The 20043-nt window shown below is 40.6% G+C and overlaps 2 protein-coding genes across 2 annotated transcripts; both read left to right on the forward strand.

Annotated features, from left to right (window-relative positions):
- Nucleotides 1-325: 325 nt before the first annotated feature.
- hoxa2b (homeobox A2b) lies at nt 326-2242 on the forward strand. The gene is made up of 2 exons (XM_034874426.1): nt 326-865; nt 1339-2242. The coding sequence occupies exons 1-2, from the start codon at nt 418-420 to the stop codon at nt 2025-2027; spliced, it is 1137 nt and encodes a 378-aa protein (XP_034730317.1). The 5' UTR covers nt 326-417; the 3' UTR covers nt 2028-2242.
- Nucleotides 2243-5376: 3134 nt separating this feature from the next.
- Nucleotides 5377-14556, forward strand: skap2 (src kinase associated phosphoprotein 2). Its single transcript, XM_034874422.1, has 13 exons — nt 5377-5548; nt 5952-6057; nt 6195-6220; nt 6623-6724; nt 7513-7593; nt 7914-7997; nt 8138-8262; nt 8630-8693; nt 8800-8922; nt 9102-9179; nt 10891-11015; nt 14106-14209; nt 14324-14556. Exons 1-12 carry the CDS (start codon nt 5509-5511, stop codon nt 14196-14198), a joined length of 1047 nt encoding a protein of 348 aa, XP_034730313.1. The 5' UTR covers nt 5377-5508; the 3' UTR covers nt 14199-14209; nt 14324-14556.
- The last annotated feature ends 5487 nt before the right edge of the window (nt 14557-20043 follow it).

Raw genomic sequence — 20043 nt, forward strand, 5'->3', positions numbered from 1 at the left:
CGCAGAAATATGAAACGCTAATGTGACTGCTGAAATGATTTGTGGAGTGTCTCGCTACAAATAAATGAACAACACACACACACACACACACACACACACACGCAGCCTCCCACAACTCACGCGCATACTCGTACGGCAAACTGCGTGGATGCGCAAAGAAGGCACGGTGGCGAACAAACTGACCCCCAAAAAATGTGTAAATAAAGCCACCCCTACCCCCGGAATGAGGCGTTACCCCTCCGACTTTCTCGATCAATCACAGGGGACAGTGGCTTCTTTTGCTAAAAAACCCAAATTGTCATTGGGCAGAGGCAATCATGTGACAAGCAGCAAGGTCTAATTCCAAACCGGGTCCTCATGAAAGCAATAGTTTATGGCATACAGGTCTCCATGCGACTATATCTAGTTTAGTAGTTTATGACAATAAACTGCTTATTAATCCGAATCAACCTAATACTCAAAACGAGATTTCAACACAAGGAGGAGGAGATGAATTACGAATTTGGGCGAGAAAGTGGTTTTATCAACAGCCAGCCGTCGCTCGCTGAGTGCCTGACATCTCTCACTAACCCTGTCGGTGATGCATTTCAAAGTTCATCAATCAAGAGCTCGGCGCTTTCACAGTCGACACTGATTCCTCCTCCTTTTGAGCAGACCATCCCCGGCCTTAACCCGGGCATCCACCCACGCCACAGCCGCTCAAAGCAGCCGCTGCAGGCTGCATCCCTACCCCCGGAGTACCCGTGGATGAAGGAGAAGAAAAGCATCAGGAGAAACCAGACTGATACCACTACTACTGCTGCTGCTGCTGCTACTGCTGCAACAACAACGACTGACTCCTCTCCACTCTACTTCTCCCCCCAAGGCAAGACATGATGATTAATAACCTCCATGTTAAAGGCTCCTCATTGTCTGAGGATTCCCCTCAGCACGAAGCTGCAACCCGGGCCTTGTGCAACGTGGGCGTCCCTTTAAGCCAGTAGAAGATTTTGATTTAAGCATGCTAAATCTCATCAAGTAACGCACAGACTTGTGATGCAGTGTACGAGTGTTAATGTTTGACAGTAATGGAGAGTGATAGATTATTCTTACACGGGCCAGCAGCTGGCATGTTCATTAATCTTCACCCTCCGTCCTGTCCTGTCCACGCAGACCCATCATATTCTGCCTGGGGCCCGTAAATCTTCCCAGTGCCGGTGCTGGCTTGCCACAAGTTTCACCCCACAGAGCTTGTTTTTCTCCACATAGCCATACATACACAACTGTGTTAGTGATTTATTTTTCGCCTGCTTTTCTCTAATTCAAATAAATAAAATCTTTGGTTTATTTATTTTTTAGGTTCACCAGAGGTGCCAGAGGTTGGTGTTGGCGGTGGAGTGGCATCCCGGAGGTTGAGGACCGCGTACACCAACACCCAACTTCTGGAGCTAGAGAAGGAGTTTCATTATAACAAATACCTGTGCAGACCGAGGCGAGTGGAAATAGCAGCTTTGCTGGATTTAACAGAGAAGCAGGTGAAAGTGTGGTTTCAGAACAGGAGGATGAAGCACAAGAGGCAGACCCACTGCAAGGAGAACCGGGACAGTGAGGGGAAATACGCGTGCCTGAACGACGGGCCGGAGGACGAGTTAGAGCAGGCGGAGGACAGCAGCGCAGCCGGGACGCTCCCGGAGAGGGAGAGGTATTTCCACCAAAATACCTTAACTTCACAACATTGTCAGAACGGACACAATGGGGAGAACCAAAGCCCGACAGTCACGCCTTTGAACAGCAATGAGAAAAATCTGAAACATTTTCCTAACCCGGCACCCACTGTTCCTATCTGCGTGTCAACAATAGGCCCGGACAATGATAATTCCCCGGGCCTGGACGTCTCTTTGCAGGATTTCCAAGTTTTCTCATCCCCCTCCTCTTTCTCACCAAGTTTGTCAGATTCGGCACAAAGTCCCCTGTCTTTATCATCCGAAACGTTTGACCTTTTCTCAGAAACACTCACAACAATTGACCTACAAAACTTGAGCTATTGAACAATGTTTTATTTGAATTCAGACACTTGTTTTCAATTTATACTCAGTTTTATTCTGACAAATAAGGTAAGTTAAAGCAAAAACAACAAAGGTACTATTTAGTCTGTGTGGCAGTTTATTCCATTGGGCTGCGAGAGGAGAGTTTATTTTTATATGGATTTCGACCTTAACTGAGCAAAATTATTTTCCTGAAATAAAACTTTACATTGATGGGAATCAGCAGCACTATTGTCTTATTTCACAGTAAGAAAGCATGGAGAACTAATTGCTTTTAAGCCTATACGATAAAACATAAACTAGCCCACTATACATGAAAATATTGGCTATATAAAAATGATTTATGCTCATGCATAATTCATAATGCTGAATGTCGTTTCTCGTATTCAAATCAGGATAATATAAATGGTTTAATTTTAACGCCACAGGATATTTTTTTAAATTATAGTCCAATTTGACATGTTCTTGTAGTATAAATAATATTGATTGTATAATCTCAAACTTCCCCCAAACTTTCATTTAAATTAGCCAAATGTAGTGAACACAGAGCACTATTAAATACAAATAAAATGCAAGTGATGCAAATTCCAAATTATATATAGTTGTATCCCAGTTTATTTCAAATCTTTAATTTTTATAAGTTTAGTTGAACAATGTTTTAACGTGATCATGCTTCTGGTACAGACCTCCGTGATTTATCTGACCTGGAGAAAAAAAGCAGATTCATTACCTCTGCATGTTCAAACTCAGAAAAAGAACATTTGCAGTGAGAGTTGCCTGCTAGTCCCAGGCCAAAAGCTATGACTTTTCTTGGCTCTCTAATTACATTTTATTGCCTATAAAACTCACAGCACTGAGGGTGCTTGTTTATAGCCCGATCTGCAGTGTAATACAATCTCTTTGAATTTAGAATGCGCCTTACAATGCCATTGTGTTTTTCAAAACGTTGCATGATGTAAAAAATGATAAAGTTAATTCAGAGCAGACGATATAGCCTGAGACTTTTATTCCAAAATTGGTGATAACTATAATTTAATAGGGTATGGTTATTAACACAGTAGCAAAACACAGACAATGGTAAGACATCAGGCAAAAAGCAGAATAATTTATTCTGTTTATTGTAAATTGATTTAATGAAAGTAAATGCATCTGGACTAAGTCCCTGTTTACTGCTGAAGGAATTCTTCCCACCGACCAGTTGAGCCTCCGCTCGATGAACAGCCGTGGTCGCAGTTTCTCTATTAGGGGAACTGTTATTAAATGTTTAGGGGGGAATGATCGATGGAAAGCCAGAGATTGTTCCAGGAATCAAAAGATTAACTATATCACACTGATCAATTATTCGTCGGCAGGCAACGTGAATCAATGTGTTGGATCTGTAGCTCAGGATTGTGCTGGTTGGACTCTGAGCCTCATGGCAAAAAAAAAAAAAAAAAGTGAGGTGGTGAACTAGTATTACTGAGATTTGTACTAACATGGTTAATTGTGATCAATGGAGACGTCTAAAGCCCAGGATGCTTAAGGGGTTTGGTTTGGCGTTGAAGCCTTTAAACTCATTTAAAATAGTAAGAGTGTCAGGGTCTACAGGGTCTACAGGCTGCACAACTAGGCCTACATCTCATATTTATTATTTAAAAAGGTCACTTATTCCTTAACACACTCTGTTAGTTTATTTGACTGATAACGCTCATTCAAGCGAGTGATAACATTCAAAATGAATACACAAAATAAAACATACATCATGTTGTTTCATTTTTCCTACATCCACAGGTTTCACCATGATATTGGGCATATTTGAGCATTACATAATCAGACTCATGAATATGATTATTTAATGTTTTTAGTATGGTTGTATGAATGAGTTTGGTGACTTTGAGCAGCTTGGTCAATGTGCAGTGAGTTTGAAAGAAAAGTAGAAAAATAGAAATTCCATGGGAAACTACAACGCTTAACTATGCAGATCCCTCCCTCCCTCCCTCCCTCCCTCCACACTCACACAGACACACACACACACACACACACACACACACACACACAGGTCAAAGTTCAAGCTGGCTCCTCTCCTCTCCAAGCTGGGAGGAACTACTGCCAGGTCAGGAGGGGGTCAGGTTTTGAATGACTGCAGAGGGGCTGTGGCTCACATTCTGCATTCAGAATATGAATGCAGAAACAATAACATTCATGTTGAATATGATCTGAGTTTGGATTTTGCATCAAGGCGTGAGGAATGTGATTTTATCAATTACCCAAAAATCTAAAGGGCTGGTGGTGCTCTTCTTCTCAGGATGATTCTGAATTAAAACCATAACATTTTAACACTTGACATAACACAGAGATATAAAGAAACGTGTAGAAAAATGCTTCCCTCTCAGATCTCAATAATCAAAACACACAGGCTGTTTTCATCTCTGACACAAAGAGACAAGACAACAAGACAAATAAGAAGATCAGATATTGTTTGGATGTTAAAGTTGCTAAACTGCTAAAAGCTACTGGACTGAAACTGGAGTAAACGAAGTGTTTCTGGAGGGGAGTCTGTGTGTCTGGCAGCACTGACAAACACTGTCCACCACTTACAGCAGAAGACAGAGCTGAAGGTCTCCAGGCATCCCCTCCAGAGCTGCACTGACATTTCGGTTTCATTTCTCCACAACAACAGGCTATACAGTTCAAAGGCATGTCTTCAAACCTGGATTGGGGAATTCTGTTTGTCAAAAGATGACGAATGAATGATTGACACCTTTATCAACAATATGACAACCAGCTGCTTTCACGGAATACACCAGCAGGCATAGGTTTGACTTGACGTTAGAGATGAGTTGTTTAGGGGGATTTACTCTTGCATCAAATAAGGAAGCAAAAATGCGTTTGCCATTGACTCTATCATAGAAACTGATTAACTTACAAACGTGATTTAAGAATAAACCAGTGCAGACCTATTCAAACAGTGATGTTCAAATACGAAAACAAACTGGCGCAGAAACCTGCACAACAGTTTTATTAAATGCCTTCTGGACTATTAATGAACCCTGTTTAGATTTACAATGTTGACATAATCATAAACCCAAAGTGCTTGCCTCATTGTAAAAAAAAAAAAAAGACACTCCCTACGCGACCAGTGAGTCAGTCACAGACTTAGGCCTAAGTACCAGAAAAATACGATCTGGAATCAATCAAAAATATGATCATGCGTTATCCGCTGACTTTATTAGTCTGTAAAGACCTCCATTAAAGCATCAACTCCCCGTCATCAGTAGCAGTCAAAAACTATATCACAAAAGCTGACACAGGCCAATACAAGTCAGTGTGGAGTGGATGTTGAACAACAAGCAGGTGTCAGTGTTGCGGCGGAACCGTGTGGTCAGTTAAAAATAATTAGCAGATGAACTTCCGTGTCTGTAAACTCGTCGCTGCTTCCGTATCGTGGGAAGCACTTTGCCCCGCCGGACTGTCCATCGCTGTCAGGAACTGAACTCTCACAACAATGCGTCCGATTCCCGAGGAGTTAACGGCCCTCATTTCAGGTAAACCCTTCATAAATGAATGTTTATTTGCACACTGCTGGCTGCTTTTCGTGTTCAATGAGGGCTTGTGTCACAAAACCCAGCTTTAAAGAGACCGTTTAGTAAAAGAGGAAGCACAGGCTCAGAATGGATGGCTAACGTTTTAAGTCAGATGACTCCTTTAGTCTAGTTGCATCTGCTCAACACACCATTGCTGCCAATTCTCGCATGGTGATCAGTAGCAAACAATTCGCGGTTTGACGTCAAAGCTGCAAACTGCTGTGTTGTAGGCTACTTTTTGAAAGTTAACATGATCTCCAGCAGTACTGGGTTGTTTGACTGGCAAGATAAAACACCGCAATATGTAAGTGACATCAGATTGCATGAAGGATTTACCTGGTATTTATTGTTTGATTTTTTTTAGACCTGGAATATTTCCTCTGTGATGGATTGAAAGGAGAAAATCTAAGCAAAAAGGCAAAGGATAAGAGGGAAGCCTTCATCAAACGGATTAAAGAGGTCAAATTGGGGTATGTCTGTTTGCAAAGTATTTCAGAGATCCCTGTGTTTTGGGGTTTGGTTATAAATGTGTCACTTAAGTAAATATTTAAAGATTCTAATGCAAAATGTGAAAACTGTTAACATCCATCTGCTGTCTCCCCAACAGTTTCCCACAAGATTTCAAGGACAGAAGTGAGTGTTACACTGGGGCCACACAATTTTATATCCTGTGGTTCCCAACGTGAGGGTTGGGACCCACACAAGAGGTCACAACATCAATCTAAAGGGTCACAACATGAGTCAAATTTATTATATCACGATACACCCCTTGAAACGTGTTATCTCATTTTCAGAAAAAAATATGTTTACCAACTCAGAATATAAAATCAATTTTGATACCCAATTCTTTTCATAATCTTCTTTTAGTTAAAATACTGTATTGTGCTTTTAAAACTTCTCCAAACAGTGTAACAAGGGAAAATCAGTCATCAAATGAAATCCCTGCAACGCATAGATACACACAACAGGTTGGAAACCCCTATGTAAATATATCACATGTGCCTTTACTACACAACACTTCCTGTTTACTCATAGGTGGAGATGATGAAGAGGAGGATGAGGAGGAAGTTGACAGCAACAATGATGCAGGGTCGCTGCAATCAGAGCGCACAGACAAGGATGAAGAGGCTTGTGAAGGTAGGCCACAAGCACTTAGCAGACATCTTGCTGTTGACTTTCTAACTGCTAACTGTGGATTAAAGTATTGGAAATGGCATCTTGTCGTTAAAGTACAAGCTAGAAATTGTTGGGTCTGCTCCTTGGAGAGAGTGACTTTGAGTGGCACAATGAGGGAGACATTCCAACTGTAACTTGGCAACATACTTGGGAAGCAATTTGGGAACACAACTGCTTCTCCCACCACCTCTTTCACCCCACCCCTTTGACAGTTAGAGCATGCTTTATTGCTCTGAGCCACAGTCTGGGGACTGAACATTACTGGCATGTTTTGTAGTTTGAGAAACAACATGCCTCCATATACAGTAGCTTTAACCCTGTATGCCCCATCATGGCAATATTTAAGATTTTCTGTTTACTTTTATAAACAGAGTATCAGGCCAATCCTTGTGTAATGGCTATTAGGGGTCTGGGGTTTATGGGCTTCAAGCAGCTGCCAGTTTTATGGCTGCTCTTTCACACAAAGCAACTTTGACACAGGAGTTGAACATTTGCATTGAAGTTGCACGCTGCAAGGGGAATCTCCTCCAGGCAGAGCCAAAACCTTGCTTAGTGGAGCCTCCGTGGATTTTGTTTCTTATTTTAACATCAGTCAAACACATCCGTGATACAAATATATGAAGAATACATGATGTTAGTCAGAAACCCATCTGTTTATCTTTTTTAAATTTTTTTATACAAATCAATTTTCACTTTTGCTTATTAAAAACACTTTGAAAGGATAATGGGTTTCCTCAACTGTTCTCAAGGTGCCCAGCAGTCCCCACCTGTGGCGGCTCAGGACCTGACGTCTGTTTTTAAAGCGGGATACCTTGAGAAGCGCAGGAAGGGTGAGTGCTCTGCTAATAAGACACATAAACATGTTTTAATGGGGAGGATATTGCACACTTACATTTGCAAGCTCCAAAAAATGGTGATGTTGTGTGTTTTGACCTACAAGGACCTCATCAGGCAAAACATTTGGATTTTTTCTGTTTGACTACAAAAATGACACCTCCAACTACAAATAGGATATCACATGATATGACACACAAAATTCTATTGCAATTTTCAATTTCTTTCGCAAATCACAGCTCTGATTTCTTCTAAATAAACCAGAAAAGTATTCATAGCTTACAGTTGGAGATTATTGTTGGTTTTCCCTCCACAGATCATAGCTTTTTTGGCACCGAATGGCAGAAGAGATGGTGTGCTCTTAATCATCACACATTCTACTATTATGGCAGTGAGAAAGGTAGTTTTTCACACATTTCCTCCCACTCAATTATGAATCACATACTGTTTGAGAAAAACAAATTGGATGAATTTTTGGCAATCTGCTGCTGTTGTTGTATCTGAACCATTAATGATGATCTTTTAATTCCCTCTAATCAGACAAGCAGCAGAAGGGGGAGTTCAGAATCGACGGTTACACTGTCAAAATGAACAGTACTTTACGAAGAGACTCAAAGAAAGACTGTTGCTTTGAAATTACGGCTCCAGACAAGCGAGTCTATCAGGTACGCTCATCTCATGTTGATGATTTGAGTCACTGCTGTCCTAAGTGGATACCTCATTAAAAAACAAATGTGGACTTGAGATGTGCCATGTTTAAAACTTGGCACGGAATGTGTGTACATGCACTTCATTAAGTTGTTATTTTTAAAACCTATTCATTCATTTTACACTGCTGCCTTTGCAATGGCTCAATCTGACACGCATATTTAAAACGTCCAAATGAGTGTTTCTAACATTCAGGCTCTTCCATGTGGAAAATTTTAGTATGCATAAATACAGTATTATTTGTTTATGGTAATTAATATATGTAGAACTGAATATTGCACTGATGGCAGTTTTCATTTCTTTCCTCTTTTCCTCTCATCACAGTTTTGTGCGTCATCGGTGAAAGAGGCGGAGGAGTGGGTGAAACAGATAGACTTTGTTTTGAAAGGTTTGAAACATAAGAACTTATCATAATGCTCTTAATGTCAGAAACAGGTGTGTGTGTGTGTGTGTGTGCAAGAAAAATCAAACGTTCTATGTTCCCCTGTTTGTAGATATGACAGGCATCATCCCAGTGGATGAAGAGGAGGAACAGGAAATGTACGATGATGTTGGAAATATAGAAGAAAAAGCCGACTCTGTGCCGATCGACGAAGAAATCTATGAAGTGCTCCCAGGTGCGACCGATCCATGCTTTGCATTACTGTGATGATCTGTGTTGTCTTACAGAACATGAAAAATTGGATGCAATTCTTTAATTCAAAGGGTTTATTTTTAGCCATTGCTTATTTCTCAGACAGAGGAGCATAGTTTTAAAATTATTACACACCAATCCCTCAATATCTTCTTTCTCCAGAGGATGACATGCCCACTCCAGCAAAGCCTCCTCCAAAAGTGGAACCAGCCAGCAAACCTGCTCCTCCTGCTGCTTCAGGTACACAGTACCCAAGTTATTGTTTGGACTACATGGATAGGAGTGGTGTATTTGGTTTTTGGATTAGAAGTTAGTTAGAAAGGATGGGACTGTGATCAACATATTAACATTCTGTCACTTACTAGTTTTTTTTGTGCTGTGAGCAAACTTAACTTTCTAAACCTCAGTAGAGAAGAAGTGACATTTACAGAGGAAGTTTCTGTGAACATTTGCAACTGACAGTTATCACAATGCTGGAAATAACTGTTGGCCTAGTTGGCCAACTTCCTTTTACAATAAGTGACGTATTAAAGTTTTGCAAGCACAAAAATAGCATGCTATTTATCTCCATCTACTGTATCTATGTAAACATACCCATAACTAGGGCCCAACTGATAATGGGCTTTTTGAGACCAATATCAATTTTCGAGGGGAAAGATTTATGGATTACCAGCATGTGGCCGATATAGTGATGTTTTGAGCTGGAATGGACATAGACTTCTTCTATGTGGATTATGTACCTATGTTGCACCGAAATGACTATGCAAAGGTTCTCTAAAGGCTTCTTTCTGCTATACTTATCATTATTATACATGCAATGCATTACATTGTCAACCAATTCTTGAAATGAACACTGAGAAAATTAAAAATAAATAAAATTGAAAATAAATAGCTAAATAAAAATTATGATCAGCATCAGTCAGTTGTGGATGAAAGACGAAATATTAAAAAAAAATAGATATACGAGACCATTTTTCAAAACCACCCAAAGCCTTTTTTCCTGCATCATATGTTATACGAAAAAAGGTTTTCATATTGGTGCGTAGCCAAAAACATATACGGCGATAGCGATATATTTGTTATAGGCCAATATGTGCCGATGGTGTCAGCCAACCGATATATCTCTAGCTCCACACACAACATTAGCACGCCTACAAACAGGAAATGGTCCCATTTTAGATCATTAATTAGGCTGAGCGGTGGAAACTCTAACTGCTAAGACACTAGCTGTGTCCTTATTCCCACTGCTTGCTAATTGTATAGAGTATTCCATAACATAATATTTATAGTGTGCTGTTTCACCATACTTATCATTTCATACTAACAGAAAAGGATGCAATACATTCGCTCTGCTAAGGCAGCTTTACAGTATAGCTGCGATTGACAATTATGTTGATTACCGATTAATTGTTTTTATCTACAAAATATTAGAAAATTGTGGAAACTTCTCAAATGTCTTGTTCTGTCTGACCAACAGTCCAAAACCCAAAGACACTTTAAAGAAAGTTTAAAACGATATAAAAAAGAGAAAATCCTCACAATAGAGAAGATAAAACCAGACAATTTTTGACACTGAAAATTTAACCCAACAAAGACTAAGCTAGATAATAGCTAGTTTGTTTTTTGAGGTGTTTCTGGAACTGTTTACCTCCATCCATCATAGCGTCTATGAACAGCACACTCAAATCAGTGGTTTTATAGTTCGCATACTCACGGTTTTGAGTAAATTGCGCTTCTTTGCCAGTGTGAACATACCACCTACTCCAAACCTAGCATTTAGTATGAACTTGGCACACAGCAGCTGTCTGCCTTGGTTCTGTTTTAGGCTCTCCACTGCCTCCTGTTGGTTTTGCTGCACACAAACAATCACTTCTGTGTGAGACCTGCATATTTAATGTGTTGTACTCTCAGTAGAAATAAATCTTGTGTTTCTTTCCCCTTTTCTAACCAGTTAATAAGAGTACAGATAAGAGCACAGACTACCCCAACTTCTACCAGGGCTTATGGGACTGTACAGGGGACCACTCAGATGAGTTGTCCTTCAACCGTGGAGATGCCATCTATATCCTGAGCAAGGTATGGTTAGGGAAACCTTGATCCTTGTCAGAGGTAAAACATTGATTTGTCCCCTTCTGAGTGTTTTCATGATGCATGGGGAAGCCAAGATGAGCTCAAACCCAACTGTGATTCAACAAGGTTTGTAGTCAAAGGAGTTCTGCTGGTCTCAGACCACCTAAAGTGAGTTTTTTCTTGGCCCTCAGAGGAGCAGACTGTTCATTTCCTTTACCGGCAGCACCTGGCCCACCGCCTGGAGGTGGACGGCTGATGGTAAGAGGCAGACAGGGCTAGTTCCTCTGTCTGGCACTGTGATGGGGATTAGTTGTGTCACAACGGAAACTGTTTTAGTGCTGCTGGCGGAGGCTGGGCTTAGCTGGCACACAGTGCCATTCCATCACTTCCATCTTGACTGTTTCAGCATGCTGCTGCCATGCCAGGCGGTGAGCAGCACTCAGCCCACACACCTCTTAGACGTCTCTCTCACCTCGCCAAATAGGAATGTGTGTTCTCAGGAAACCCAGGCTCAGTCCACCACTCTGTTTCAGAGCAGGTGAGGACGTGTAGTGGACGCACAATTTCCGAGGCTTGTCGACTAGGCGTGGGTGCCAGTAATTGAGGACTGAGGGGCTGTTCTTTACCTTTTTATTAAGTAACTAAACAGGAGCCCTTTTGTGCTTAACTGGTTCATATGACTATCAAGTTGGATTTTGATGTAATTTATTTAACAAGCTTGTTCTTGAAGACTGCACTGTAATAAGTCAAGGAATTGTATACTTTTACCGATGCATGTCGACCCTGTGGTTTCTGGAAAGAAAGAAAAAGGGGAAAAAAGGTGTGAAATGTGCACCATCCAGACTGGCTATATATTCTGTCTGGTTTGCGTTGTGTGGGGCATGAAGTCAACTCAGACACGCTGTTGTCAATTGGCCTTTCCAAATTCAAGCCTGCCATCTAGTGGCACCTCAAAGCTATCAAGACTTATAATTACGTGACTGATGAGCTCAAAAAATGATTTATTTGTAAAATCCTGAATTATAATTTAGACAACTAAATACATTTCTTTTTCAGCCAGGATCATACAATGTAGGCTGCAACTACAGGTTTCATTTTTATTTTTTATTTTTATTAATTTCTGTTTATTTTCAGATTTTATAGTTTAGATGCTTATTCTATAAAATGTCAGAAAATAGTGAGCCTGAGGTGACAACAGAACACAATAAATATATATATTTTTTTTTTAAATGACTCAAGCAAATGATGGATAATCAAAATGTTGAATCTGCTGCTGACTGGCTAATTGATTAATTGATTTAGCACTAATGGAAGGAACCCAATGAACGTAGCAGACAGACACAATCAATGGTCATTGGCCAAATGCCTGTTTATGACACGTTCTTTGGGTGTGGAAAAGGACCAAGAATCAAGTTGCCCTTTCACTCAGACTGGGAGTGCCATTAGCTGAAACCTTGGTGTTGGGGGTTGTGGCCTGCTGCGAAGGCAATGACCATAAAACCTGTCTGGACTGCAGCAGCCAGCTGCAGCTAAAGGGACAGTCGACTCCTTCTCCCCCCAATTCTCCTTTCTCCCTCTTCCCTGTGTCCCTCCCCCATTCCACAGGCCAGAAATAGCTGTAGTGTTAGAGCTGCGAGACCCCCCAGTCAGGACCCCGGGTGTTGATTATAGGGCCCGACTGGAAGTGAGGAAGAGTGTGTTGTCCGGATATGCTGCAACACCCCTTCATCTCCCCCAAGTCACAGCACATAAAACAAGTCAAGGGATGTAACAATTCACTTAACTTAATTGGCTAGATGGGTTTGATAAAAAGTAAACACTGTGCAAACATGTTGCTGCAGTCGTTATCGTTCGTGCACATCTTTTAACCTTATCACTTGTTGCTTTGTGCTTGTAAGCCAAAGCATCAGCTGTGGAGTGTTTCGTTTGGAGAATGTAATAAAATGATGGAACACTTTAACCAGTTTTGTGTTAATATGTGTTTAGTCACAGTGTGTGGGATCATTAGTCTTCCACAGCTCCAGATATGTGTTCTCATGTTGTGTCCCGCACTCACTCAAGTAGGACTTATTTGTCATCCAGAACTACACAATGAGGTGTTACTGTTTTTCAAAGGCAAGCTGCAGGAAGTCATAAGGCGCACCCACACACACACTTGGTCTAGCACTCTCTTACACGCAATTCATGTCAATCTGCTTTATTAGCCCCCAGGGGCTTGTACAATGTCCTTTTAATCATGTTTGTTTCTTGTGATGTTTACTTTGCTGTTAATAGTTTAGATGTACTAATGACTTTTTACTGTATTCATGTCCTGTGTATCAATTTTTCACATGGAAAGCAAGTCCAGAACCTTTTTAGTCTGATGTGATAAATGACCCACCAGACAACGGTCAATGCTAGCCATCACTATTGTTATTGTAATGTTCTTGTGTCTAATATTACCAGTAGATCACTACCATTCAATACTCTCTCCTGAGAATAACTGGACACAGATGTGAGTCCTCCTCATCCCAGAGTTTTGGCACAGATTTGAAACATTGTGCAGGTTCGTCTTCCTTCAACCTTGTCAGATTGGGATCTCCAGTGCTGATTCATGCCCTGGGAAGACTTTGATGTGAGGTCAGGCTCTTGGCCAGAGAGAGAGAGAAAGAAAGAGGGAGGTATTCTCCCCTTGTCTCAGATCTCTCCCCACAGCATCCCCCTCACAACTCTGCTTGCTGACAGCCATTTGGAGCTATTACTTGTCATGCTGTGACAGATTTATGTGTGATGTGCTTTACGCACACTGAGGTTTTTGTGTGGAGTGGAGGGATGTGTGTGCAGTCTCAAAACCGACAGTGGTTAGGAAGGCAGGACAGGGAACTGGAGATGTGAAGTTGTTGATGGGATGTAGATGTTGTTTGTGAGGTGTGATTAAACTGTGAGTGAACAGAAGAGATCTTGTAAATAGTTAACAGGCAATGCTGTTAAGAAGTGCTTTCAGCCAATAATAGTGACAGTGAATTTAGTCCGGGGATGTGATGTAGAGATGAGAACATGTGTTTCCTCAACACACTCTTATCGTTATCTTAATGGTCCAATTTGCCCTGTTTCCAGGAGTACCAGAACTATGGCTGGTGGGTCGGAGAGAAGAATGGAATTGTAGGAATCGTCCCCAAAGATTTCCTGATGGAGCTTTACGCTATATAAATACACCCCATGTAAGTTGCTCAGACCTCATGACTGCACTGAACAAGTTTCTTCCACTTGTTTGAATATCAAAATGTATAACTGGAGGTAATCCACTATATTTAAATAAATGTTTCGTTTTTCAGGATCGTTCCCTCACATATCCACAAGAGACTGATTACTGGATGAAACTATTTTCATTTGACTGAAATACCTATTTGAAAGTATATTCATCTGCATGTGGCACTGCTTGTTCATATTTATATCCTAGCCAAGATAGATATTTAGTAGATATATAGTTTTCCCACACTATTTCATGCACTGCTTTTGGTAAATTTGGTAATTGCAAATGGCAAGATTAAAAACAGATTTAACACATGGTTGTATCTGAGCATTTGTTTTTTTCACTATTTAACCTGCTATTTAAGCCACAAGGTGGCAATAGAGTCTCTTCAAAGGTCATAGATTACTACCTCTGTAACAGATGTTCCAGACCAAAATGCCACATGCCAGTTTTTCTTTTTGTTGCTGTGGGACACCCATTCTGATACTATGTTTGCAGACTGAATTAACATTGCCAGTTCAAAGACAAAGACGGAGGAAGAAGGTTAACAGCAGAAAATAATAATAATAATAAAAAAGTGGTGGTAATGGCACAGTGGACATAACACATGCCTTTGGTGTGGGAGATCCGGGTTTGATTCCTACTGTGATACATCAACCAATGTGTCCCTGAGCAAGACAATTAACCCCTAGTTGCTCCTTAGGCGGGCAACCTCTGATATATAGCAATTGTAAGTCGCTTTGAATAAAAGCTAAATGACATGTAATGAAGTGTTTTCTGGAGGAAAGAAACATTAACAATATCAGGGCAATGTCAATATCAAATCCTGTGTACACACCAATTATGTGTTCACTAAACCCTGGCTAAATTAAGAAATAGGTATTTCTTTTAAAAAATGTGTTTATTTATCTGGTCAGCACTTTAGTTCTGAGTTTCAAATGGACACTGGCCTTATTTTATGGCACCTGAGAGACTCTGCCGGGCAGAGGATCACAGTGTGGCAGATGGTTGGCTGTGCTGCGTGCCTGAGTGAAACGCCTGAGGTACACTAATAAGACAGCCACCCACACCGATAGCAGGGATGCTTATCACCCTCTGAGGGGCCGTTTGACAGCCGGCGAGGTGGCGTTAGCTAGGCATATCCCTCTGAGGTTACATACATACTGTACATATCTTTTTACTGCCTCCTCACTGAAAGACTAAAGTTGTACTACACTTTTATCTATCAGGGTAATCCATTCCTTTGGGTGTGTTGTGGACAAAAGGGGCCTTGTCAAGGTTTTCTCAAGGTTGAGAGAAAATGGGAAGGAAAATGTGTTCATTAACCAATAACTCACTGTATCTTTCTCTCCCACATCCCTCTATTTTTCCCCCTTGCTCCTGTCTCTCTGTTTTGTTCCTGTTGAGTGATGGGCTAGTCCTCTGTCCTCTGGGTGACATTCAAAGCCAACATAAATCCAGCTCTTTACGGTATAGTGCAGCGATAAAGCCTCTCTGCTAATTGGAGATGTAATGGATTATCATAATTAGTTATTGAATATACTACATTGGATAAAGAGAGGAAAGTGTTTTGAGGGGAGAAAAGGCATGAACACTAGTGAAACAAGATTACCAAATAATATTACTGACAAAGGCTGAGTGTGTGTGTGTGTTACTAAATCATTTAGGCAGATTATGTAACACTCAAAACATGTTTTGGCGCTGATGTTGAATTGGTGGTTAATACATACAACACACATATTTCTTTACTTTTGATACAGCTTGGTATTTCCCTCTATAAAGTTCCTCTTTTTAATGTTAGGTTAGAGGTTAGGTTGCTAAAGGCAAGTAAGGCTAAATATTACCTCTCATTTTTATGTGCCAATAAAGGATTTCCTTAATGGATGTCGACTACACCCCCATCCCCCTCTGTTAGATTTGGACAGCCATATCTGCAGAATATACAGGTTCTTTTATTGCAATTTAACATCAAGATATAATGTTTCATAGATAAATGCCACCGTGCCATTAATCTAGTGAGCACTAAATTACACTAATGATACCAGAATATCACTAATTAATACTTGCAACCAGGAAGATACACTTTTACTGGCCAAATAAATATAGATTGAGCTGCTGAGTTGTAATAAATAAAATTTGACTTGCCAAGAAAGATGATGGAAATAAAATATATTTCTCTTCAGAACAGAATATTTTGTACTGACAATTAAGAGCTCATGTGTAGTCATTCTTACACAGCCAACTTTTACATGCATTTATACTTCCAATAAGCAACACTATGATGTTCAACCTCTGTTAATGCATGCCTTCTGAGTAAATAACTGTCTCAGGACAATATTGTTACACTGATATCACCCCTGCTCACAGTGATAGCTCCTTATCCTTGTCCATCATCATGTACCATCAGCGTTTCATACCATCACCCCTGGGGTTTGTGAGAAGGCTAAAGACTTGATCTATACCACTTTAGAGAGGTAATCTTGATCAAGCTGTCAGCTGTTTCTGCTGCTCTTTAACCGGGTCATTCAGCCGTAGATCACACCACAGCTTCACAGAGTTTCTGTCAGAAATAACACTGCCTTATTTATGTGGTATCCTTTGGCATTTTGCAGGAAATGTATTGCCTTTCCAACTGGCCCTCTGTCAGCATTCCATTAAAGCCTATCCCCCCACTATTCTTAATCTTAAAGTCTGAAATGGACACTTTTTAAATGCAAGTCACTCTTAATTGAGGTCAGTTTCTGTTAACATAACTCATGGCAGCTGACAAGTTGAGGTTTCCTCGGCTGGCTTGTGACATTGTGAGAAGAAGACACGGTGTATTTAAAGTGAAAGCTAACGAACACCACGACAGGCTGCTCAGAAAATTCATATTTCTGAAATTTGAGACTTCAATTTTCATGCCTTTCAGCGATTTTTCAATATATAATGTGTAATATTACGACCAAGGGTTAGTGGCAGGCCAGTAAATATGTGTCTATAGACAGGTCATTTATTTAACAACACCACACCCATCTCTCTCACATGTTATCGGTGTCTGTTCCTGCTTCTTGTTAATTGCCTTCTGCAAGCTGCAAGGAAGACTTTTATATTTCAGGAGCTGGATAAGAATGCAACATTCTGGCCTTGAAAACATCCCCACATTGAACACCATCATGTCACAAGTGATATTTTACTTTGATGAACTGTTGTTGCCACAGAGTGTTGCTTGTCATCTCTCTCACTTATGTTATGCCTCAAACAGGTCTCATGTCCAGGGTGTGGGGTTGGCGGTCCAGGCAGTAACGGGCTATGTTGACATGACATCCAAGATAAATCAGGCTTATCAAAGTGACAGGTGTTTGTCCACCTGCTATAAACATCTCCCACGCCTCGCTCCTGCTCCATTTCCTCGCAGATTATTTACAAGGCTCCAGCCTCCGTACTGTTTACTGTTTACTGGCTGTGGCTCTAATATCAGGTCAGCGATCGGTCTGATTTACTCTACTAGTTAGTGAGGTGAGTAATGGCCCCGGATGGTCTGGGAGGATAGTTTGTAATCAGGGGAGGTCAGACACATCTAACTGTAATTACAACCCTTTCCACACTGTACTCTTGCACCTCATTGCAGCTGACTGCCTGATAATCCTGTGTAAACTGATCAATCCTTCTCTTTTACCCACCACAGATGGTTGTACCCAACGATCAGGTTGAGGTTGCATCTCAATGTCAGCTCTTAATATAGCCACTGACAGAGGAAGTAAAGGTGTGAGGGTTGAGTTACAGGAGCTTGCTGAGTTAACTGAGTCACTGCATAACAGAATGCTGCCATCACTCTCACTTAATGTCAGCTTTGGCATAGATCCGAGCACAGGTCCGGCTAAGCTAACCTGAGCTAATTTAGTGCACAGTGACCATGCTGATGGGGTGGACAGAACAACATGACATCATCAGGGTTACTATTGAGGCTATCAAGGCAACATACTCAGTATTGTTTAATTTTTTTTAACATCCAGAGGAGTTTACATGTGACAATTATACAGAAATCATACATGGCGACTTCTAAAGCCTTCAAATTCTTAAATTGAACCGTTTTAGGCAAAAATCACTAATCACTCATCAAAAAAGAAGGATTTCATATTTCTCCACAATGTTCAGCAGGCTTTGAAATTGTGTGAGGAGATAGTAGAAATTGTAGTGTAAATACTAATTCTTTAATTAATATAAAATATGGTCTTAGATGGTTGGAGACACTGGTTACATTGGGGGACCGTGTATTTCTAAAATCCTGGTTGTTGCCATGAACAAAGATTTAAACATAGTCCACATCATCACTGCTTTGGTGGTGATTGAATACCAAGTAGCAGTATTTGTTAATCCCCTATAGACAGTATTGTATACTGTATCTATATTTAATTTCCCTCTTGGTTAGTTTCAGCTTTCTGCTGTTCCTTTAGTGTCAATGCAGTTTGTCTGGCAGATGTTGTAACAACTGTTTCCCTTCACGTACTGTAAATAATTTAGCAGTTTTAACTGATGCTCTTGCAGTTCTGTCAGACAGGATTTGGCCTCCTTTGTCTGCTGGACATTCTATTATGTTACTTTAAAAACACGGAGTAAGTATTGATAGCTAGCCCTGCAATACTGCTGACAGTTACTGCTGACTGGCTTTCAACTGACCAACAAATCTTACCAACATTTGTAGCAGTGTTTGAAACAATTACTGTACAAGTCAATCTGGAGTTTTTCCATGTAAGGCACTTAGGCTACATCATTGTATTTTCCCCCTGCAGTGACACTGGATTGATCCACTAGTTGTGTGACTTCTAAAACCAATTGGCTGCACCGGTGAGAATTCAAGTGTGTCCCATTAAAGGGATTAGGCAAACATGACATTTTAAATAATTTAGATCACATTGTAGAGATCTAATTTCACTTTGACGTTAAACATTCTTTTTCTGTCTCATCTTAATGGCTAACGGGAAATTGGACTTAATGTGATAAATGACATAACTGATGATGTATCTTATATTTATCATATATAATCTAAGATCTATTCACTATTGTCCTGAACTTTTAACGGGAAACTTTCACCAGGTATAGCATCTAAACCAGCCCTATTTGCTGAAGAAGACCATTAGGAGCGGTTTGAAAGTTCCAAAAGCTAGTAGACCTTTGAGTTTAGATTGTTGTTTGTCACCAAAGGTCAACAATGAACTTCCATGTTCTAGTGAGGAAAATTATGAATAATGATAAACGTTGATAAACGTCTTTCCAGGACTGTATGTGTTTTAAACCACATCTGTAGAACTTCAGACAATGTGGTTTGGCAGTCCACATAATTCCATGTGCATATTAATTCATTTGACATGGGTCCTATTAACATACCATGAATGATAATCATGTGAATTTAGGATACTCATTACATATGTATTACATGAATAGCAGGTGGGGTAATTTGAGTAATTTGTGGCTTTATGCAGACACTGGGATGATGAACGGTGTCTGAAGAAGGCAAGCTGAGCCGACTAGTGGATCTACTGCAGAGTAAGGAGAATTTAGGCTCATCATAAAAGATTTCTCCTTGCCTCTTATTTCATTTGGACATTTTCATGGTTTTTTATTTTCTACCTCATTGCAGCCGTGAGCTGCCTGCTGATTTACACAAACTGGCCTCCAGAGACGGTGCCCTCTACCTCTTCATATCCCCCCCCCTTGTTTTCCCACTCAATCGTCGTCTCACTGCCACTGCTGGGCGTCTCTGCATTCACTGAACTGGGTCTGACCATAGACTGCTAATATTACAGTCTAGGACCAATGACC

Source organism: Etheostoma cragini, chromosome 6, assembly GCF_013103735.1.
Source record: "Etheostoma cragini isolate CJK2018 chromosome 6, CSU_Ecrag_1.0, whole genome shotgun sequence".
NCBI classification, from domain to species: domain Eukaryota; kingdom Metazoa; phylum Chordata; class Actinopteri; order Perciformes; family Percidae; genus Etheostoma; species Etheostoma cragini.

What these genes read in the sequence shown, in the direction of transcription:
- hoxa2b (XM_034874426.1), top strand. Translation starts at nt 418, where the DNA reads ATGACAATAAACTGCTTATTAATCCGAATCAACCTAATACTCAAAACG. An exon ending in ACTCTACTTCTCCCCCCAAG is followed by an intron (nt 866 to 1,338) that starts GCAAGACATGAT and finishes TTTATTTTTTAG; the next exon opens with GTTCACCAGAGGTGCCAGAG.
- skap2 (XM_034874422.1), top strand. Translation starts at nt 5,509, where the DNA reads ATGCGTCCGATTCCCGAGGAGTTAACGGCCCTCATTTCAG. An exon ending in GTTAACGGCCCTCATTTCAG is followed by an intron (nt 5,549 to 5,951) that starts GTAAACCCTTCA and finishes GATTTTTTTTAG; the next exon opens with ACCTGGAATATTTCCTCTGT. An exon ending in CAGACAAGCGAGTCTATCAG is followed by an intron (nt 8,263 to 8,629) that starts GTACGCTCATCT and finishes CTCTCATCACAG; the next exon opens with TTTTGTGCGTCATCGGTGAA.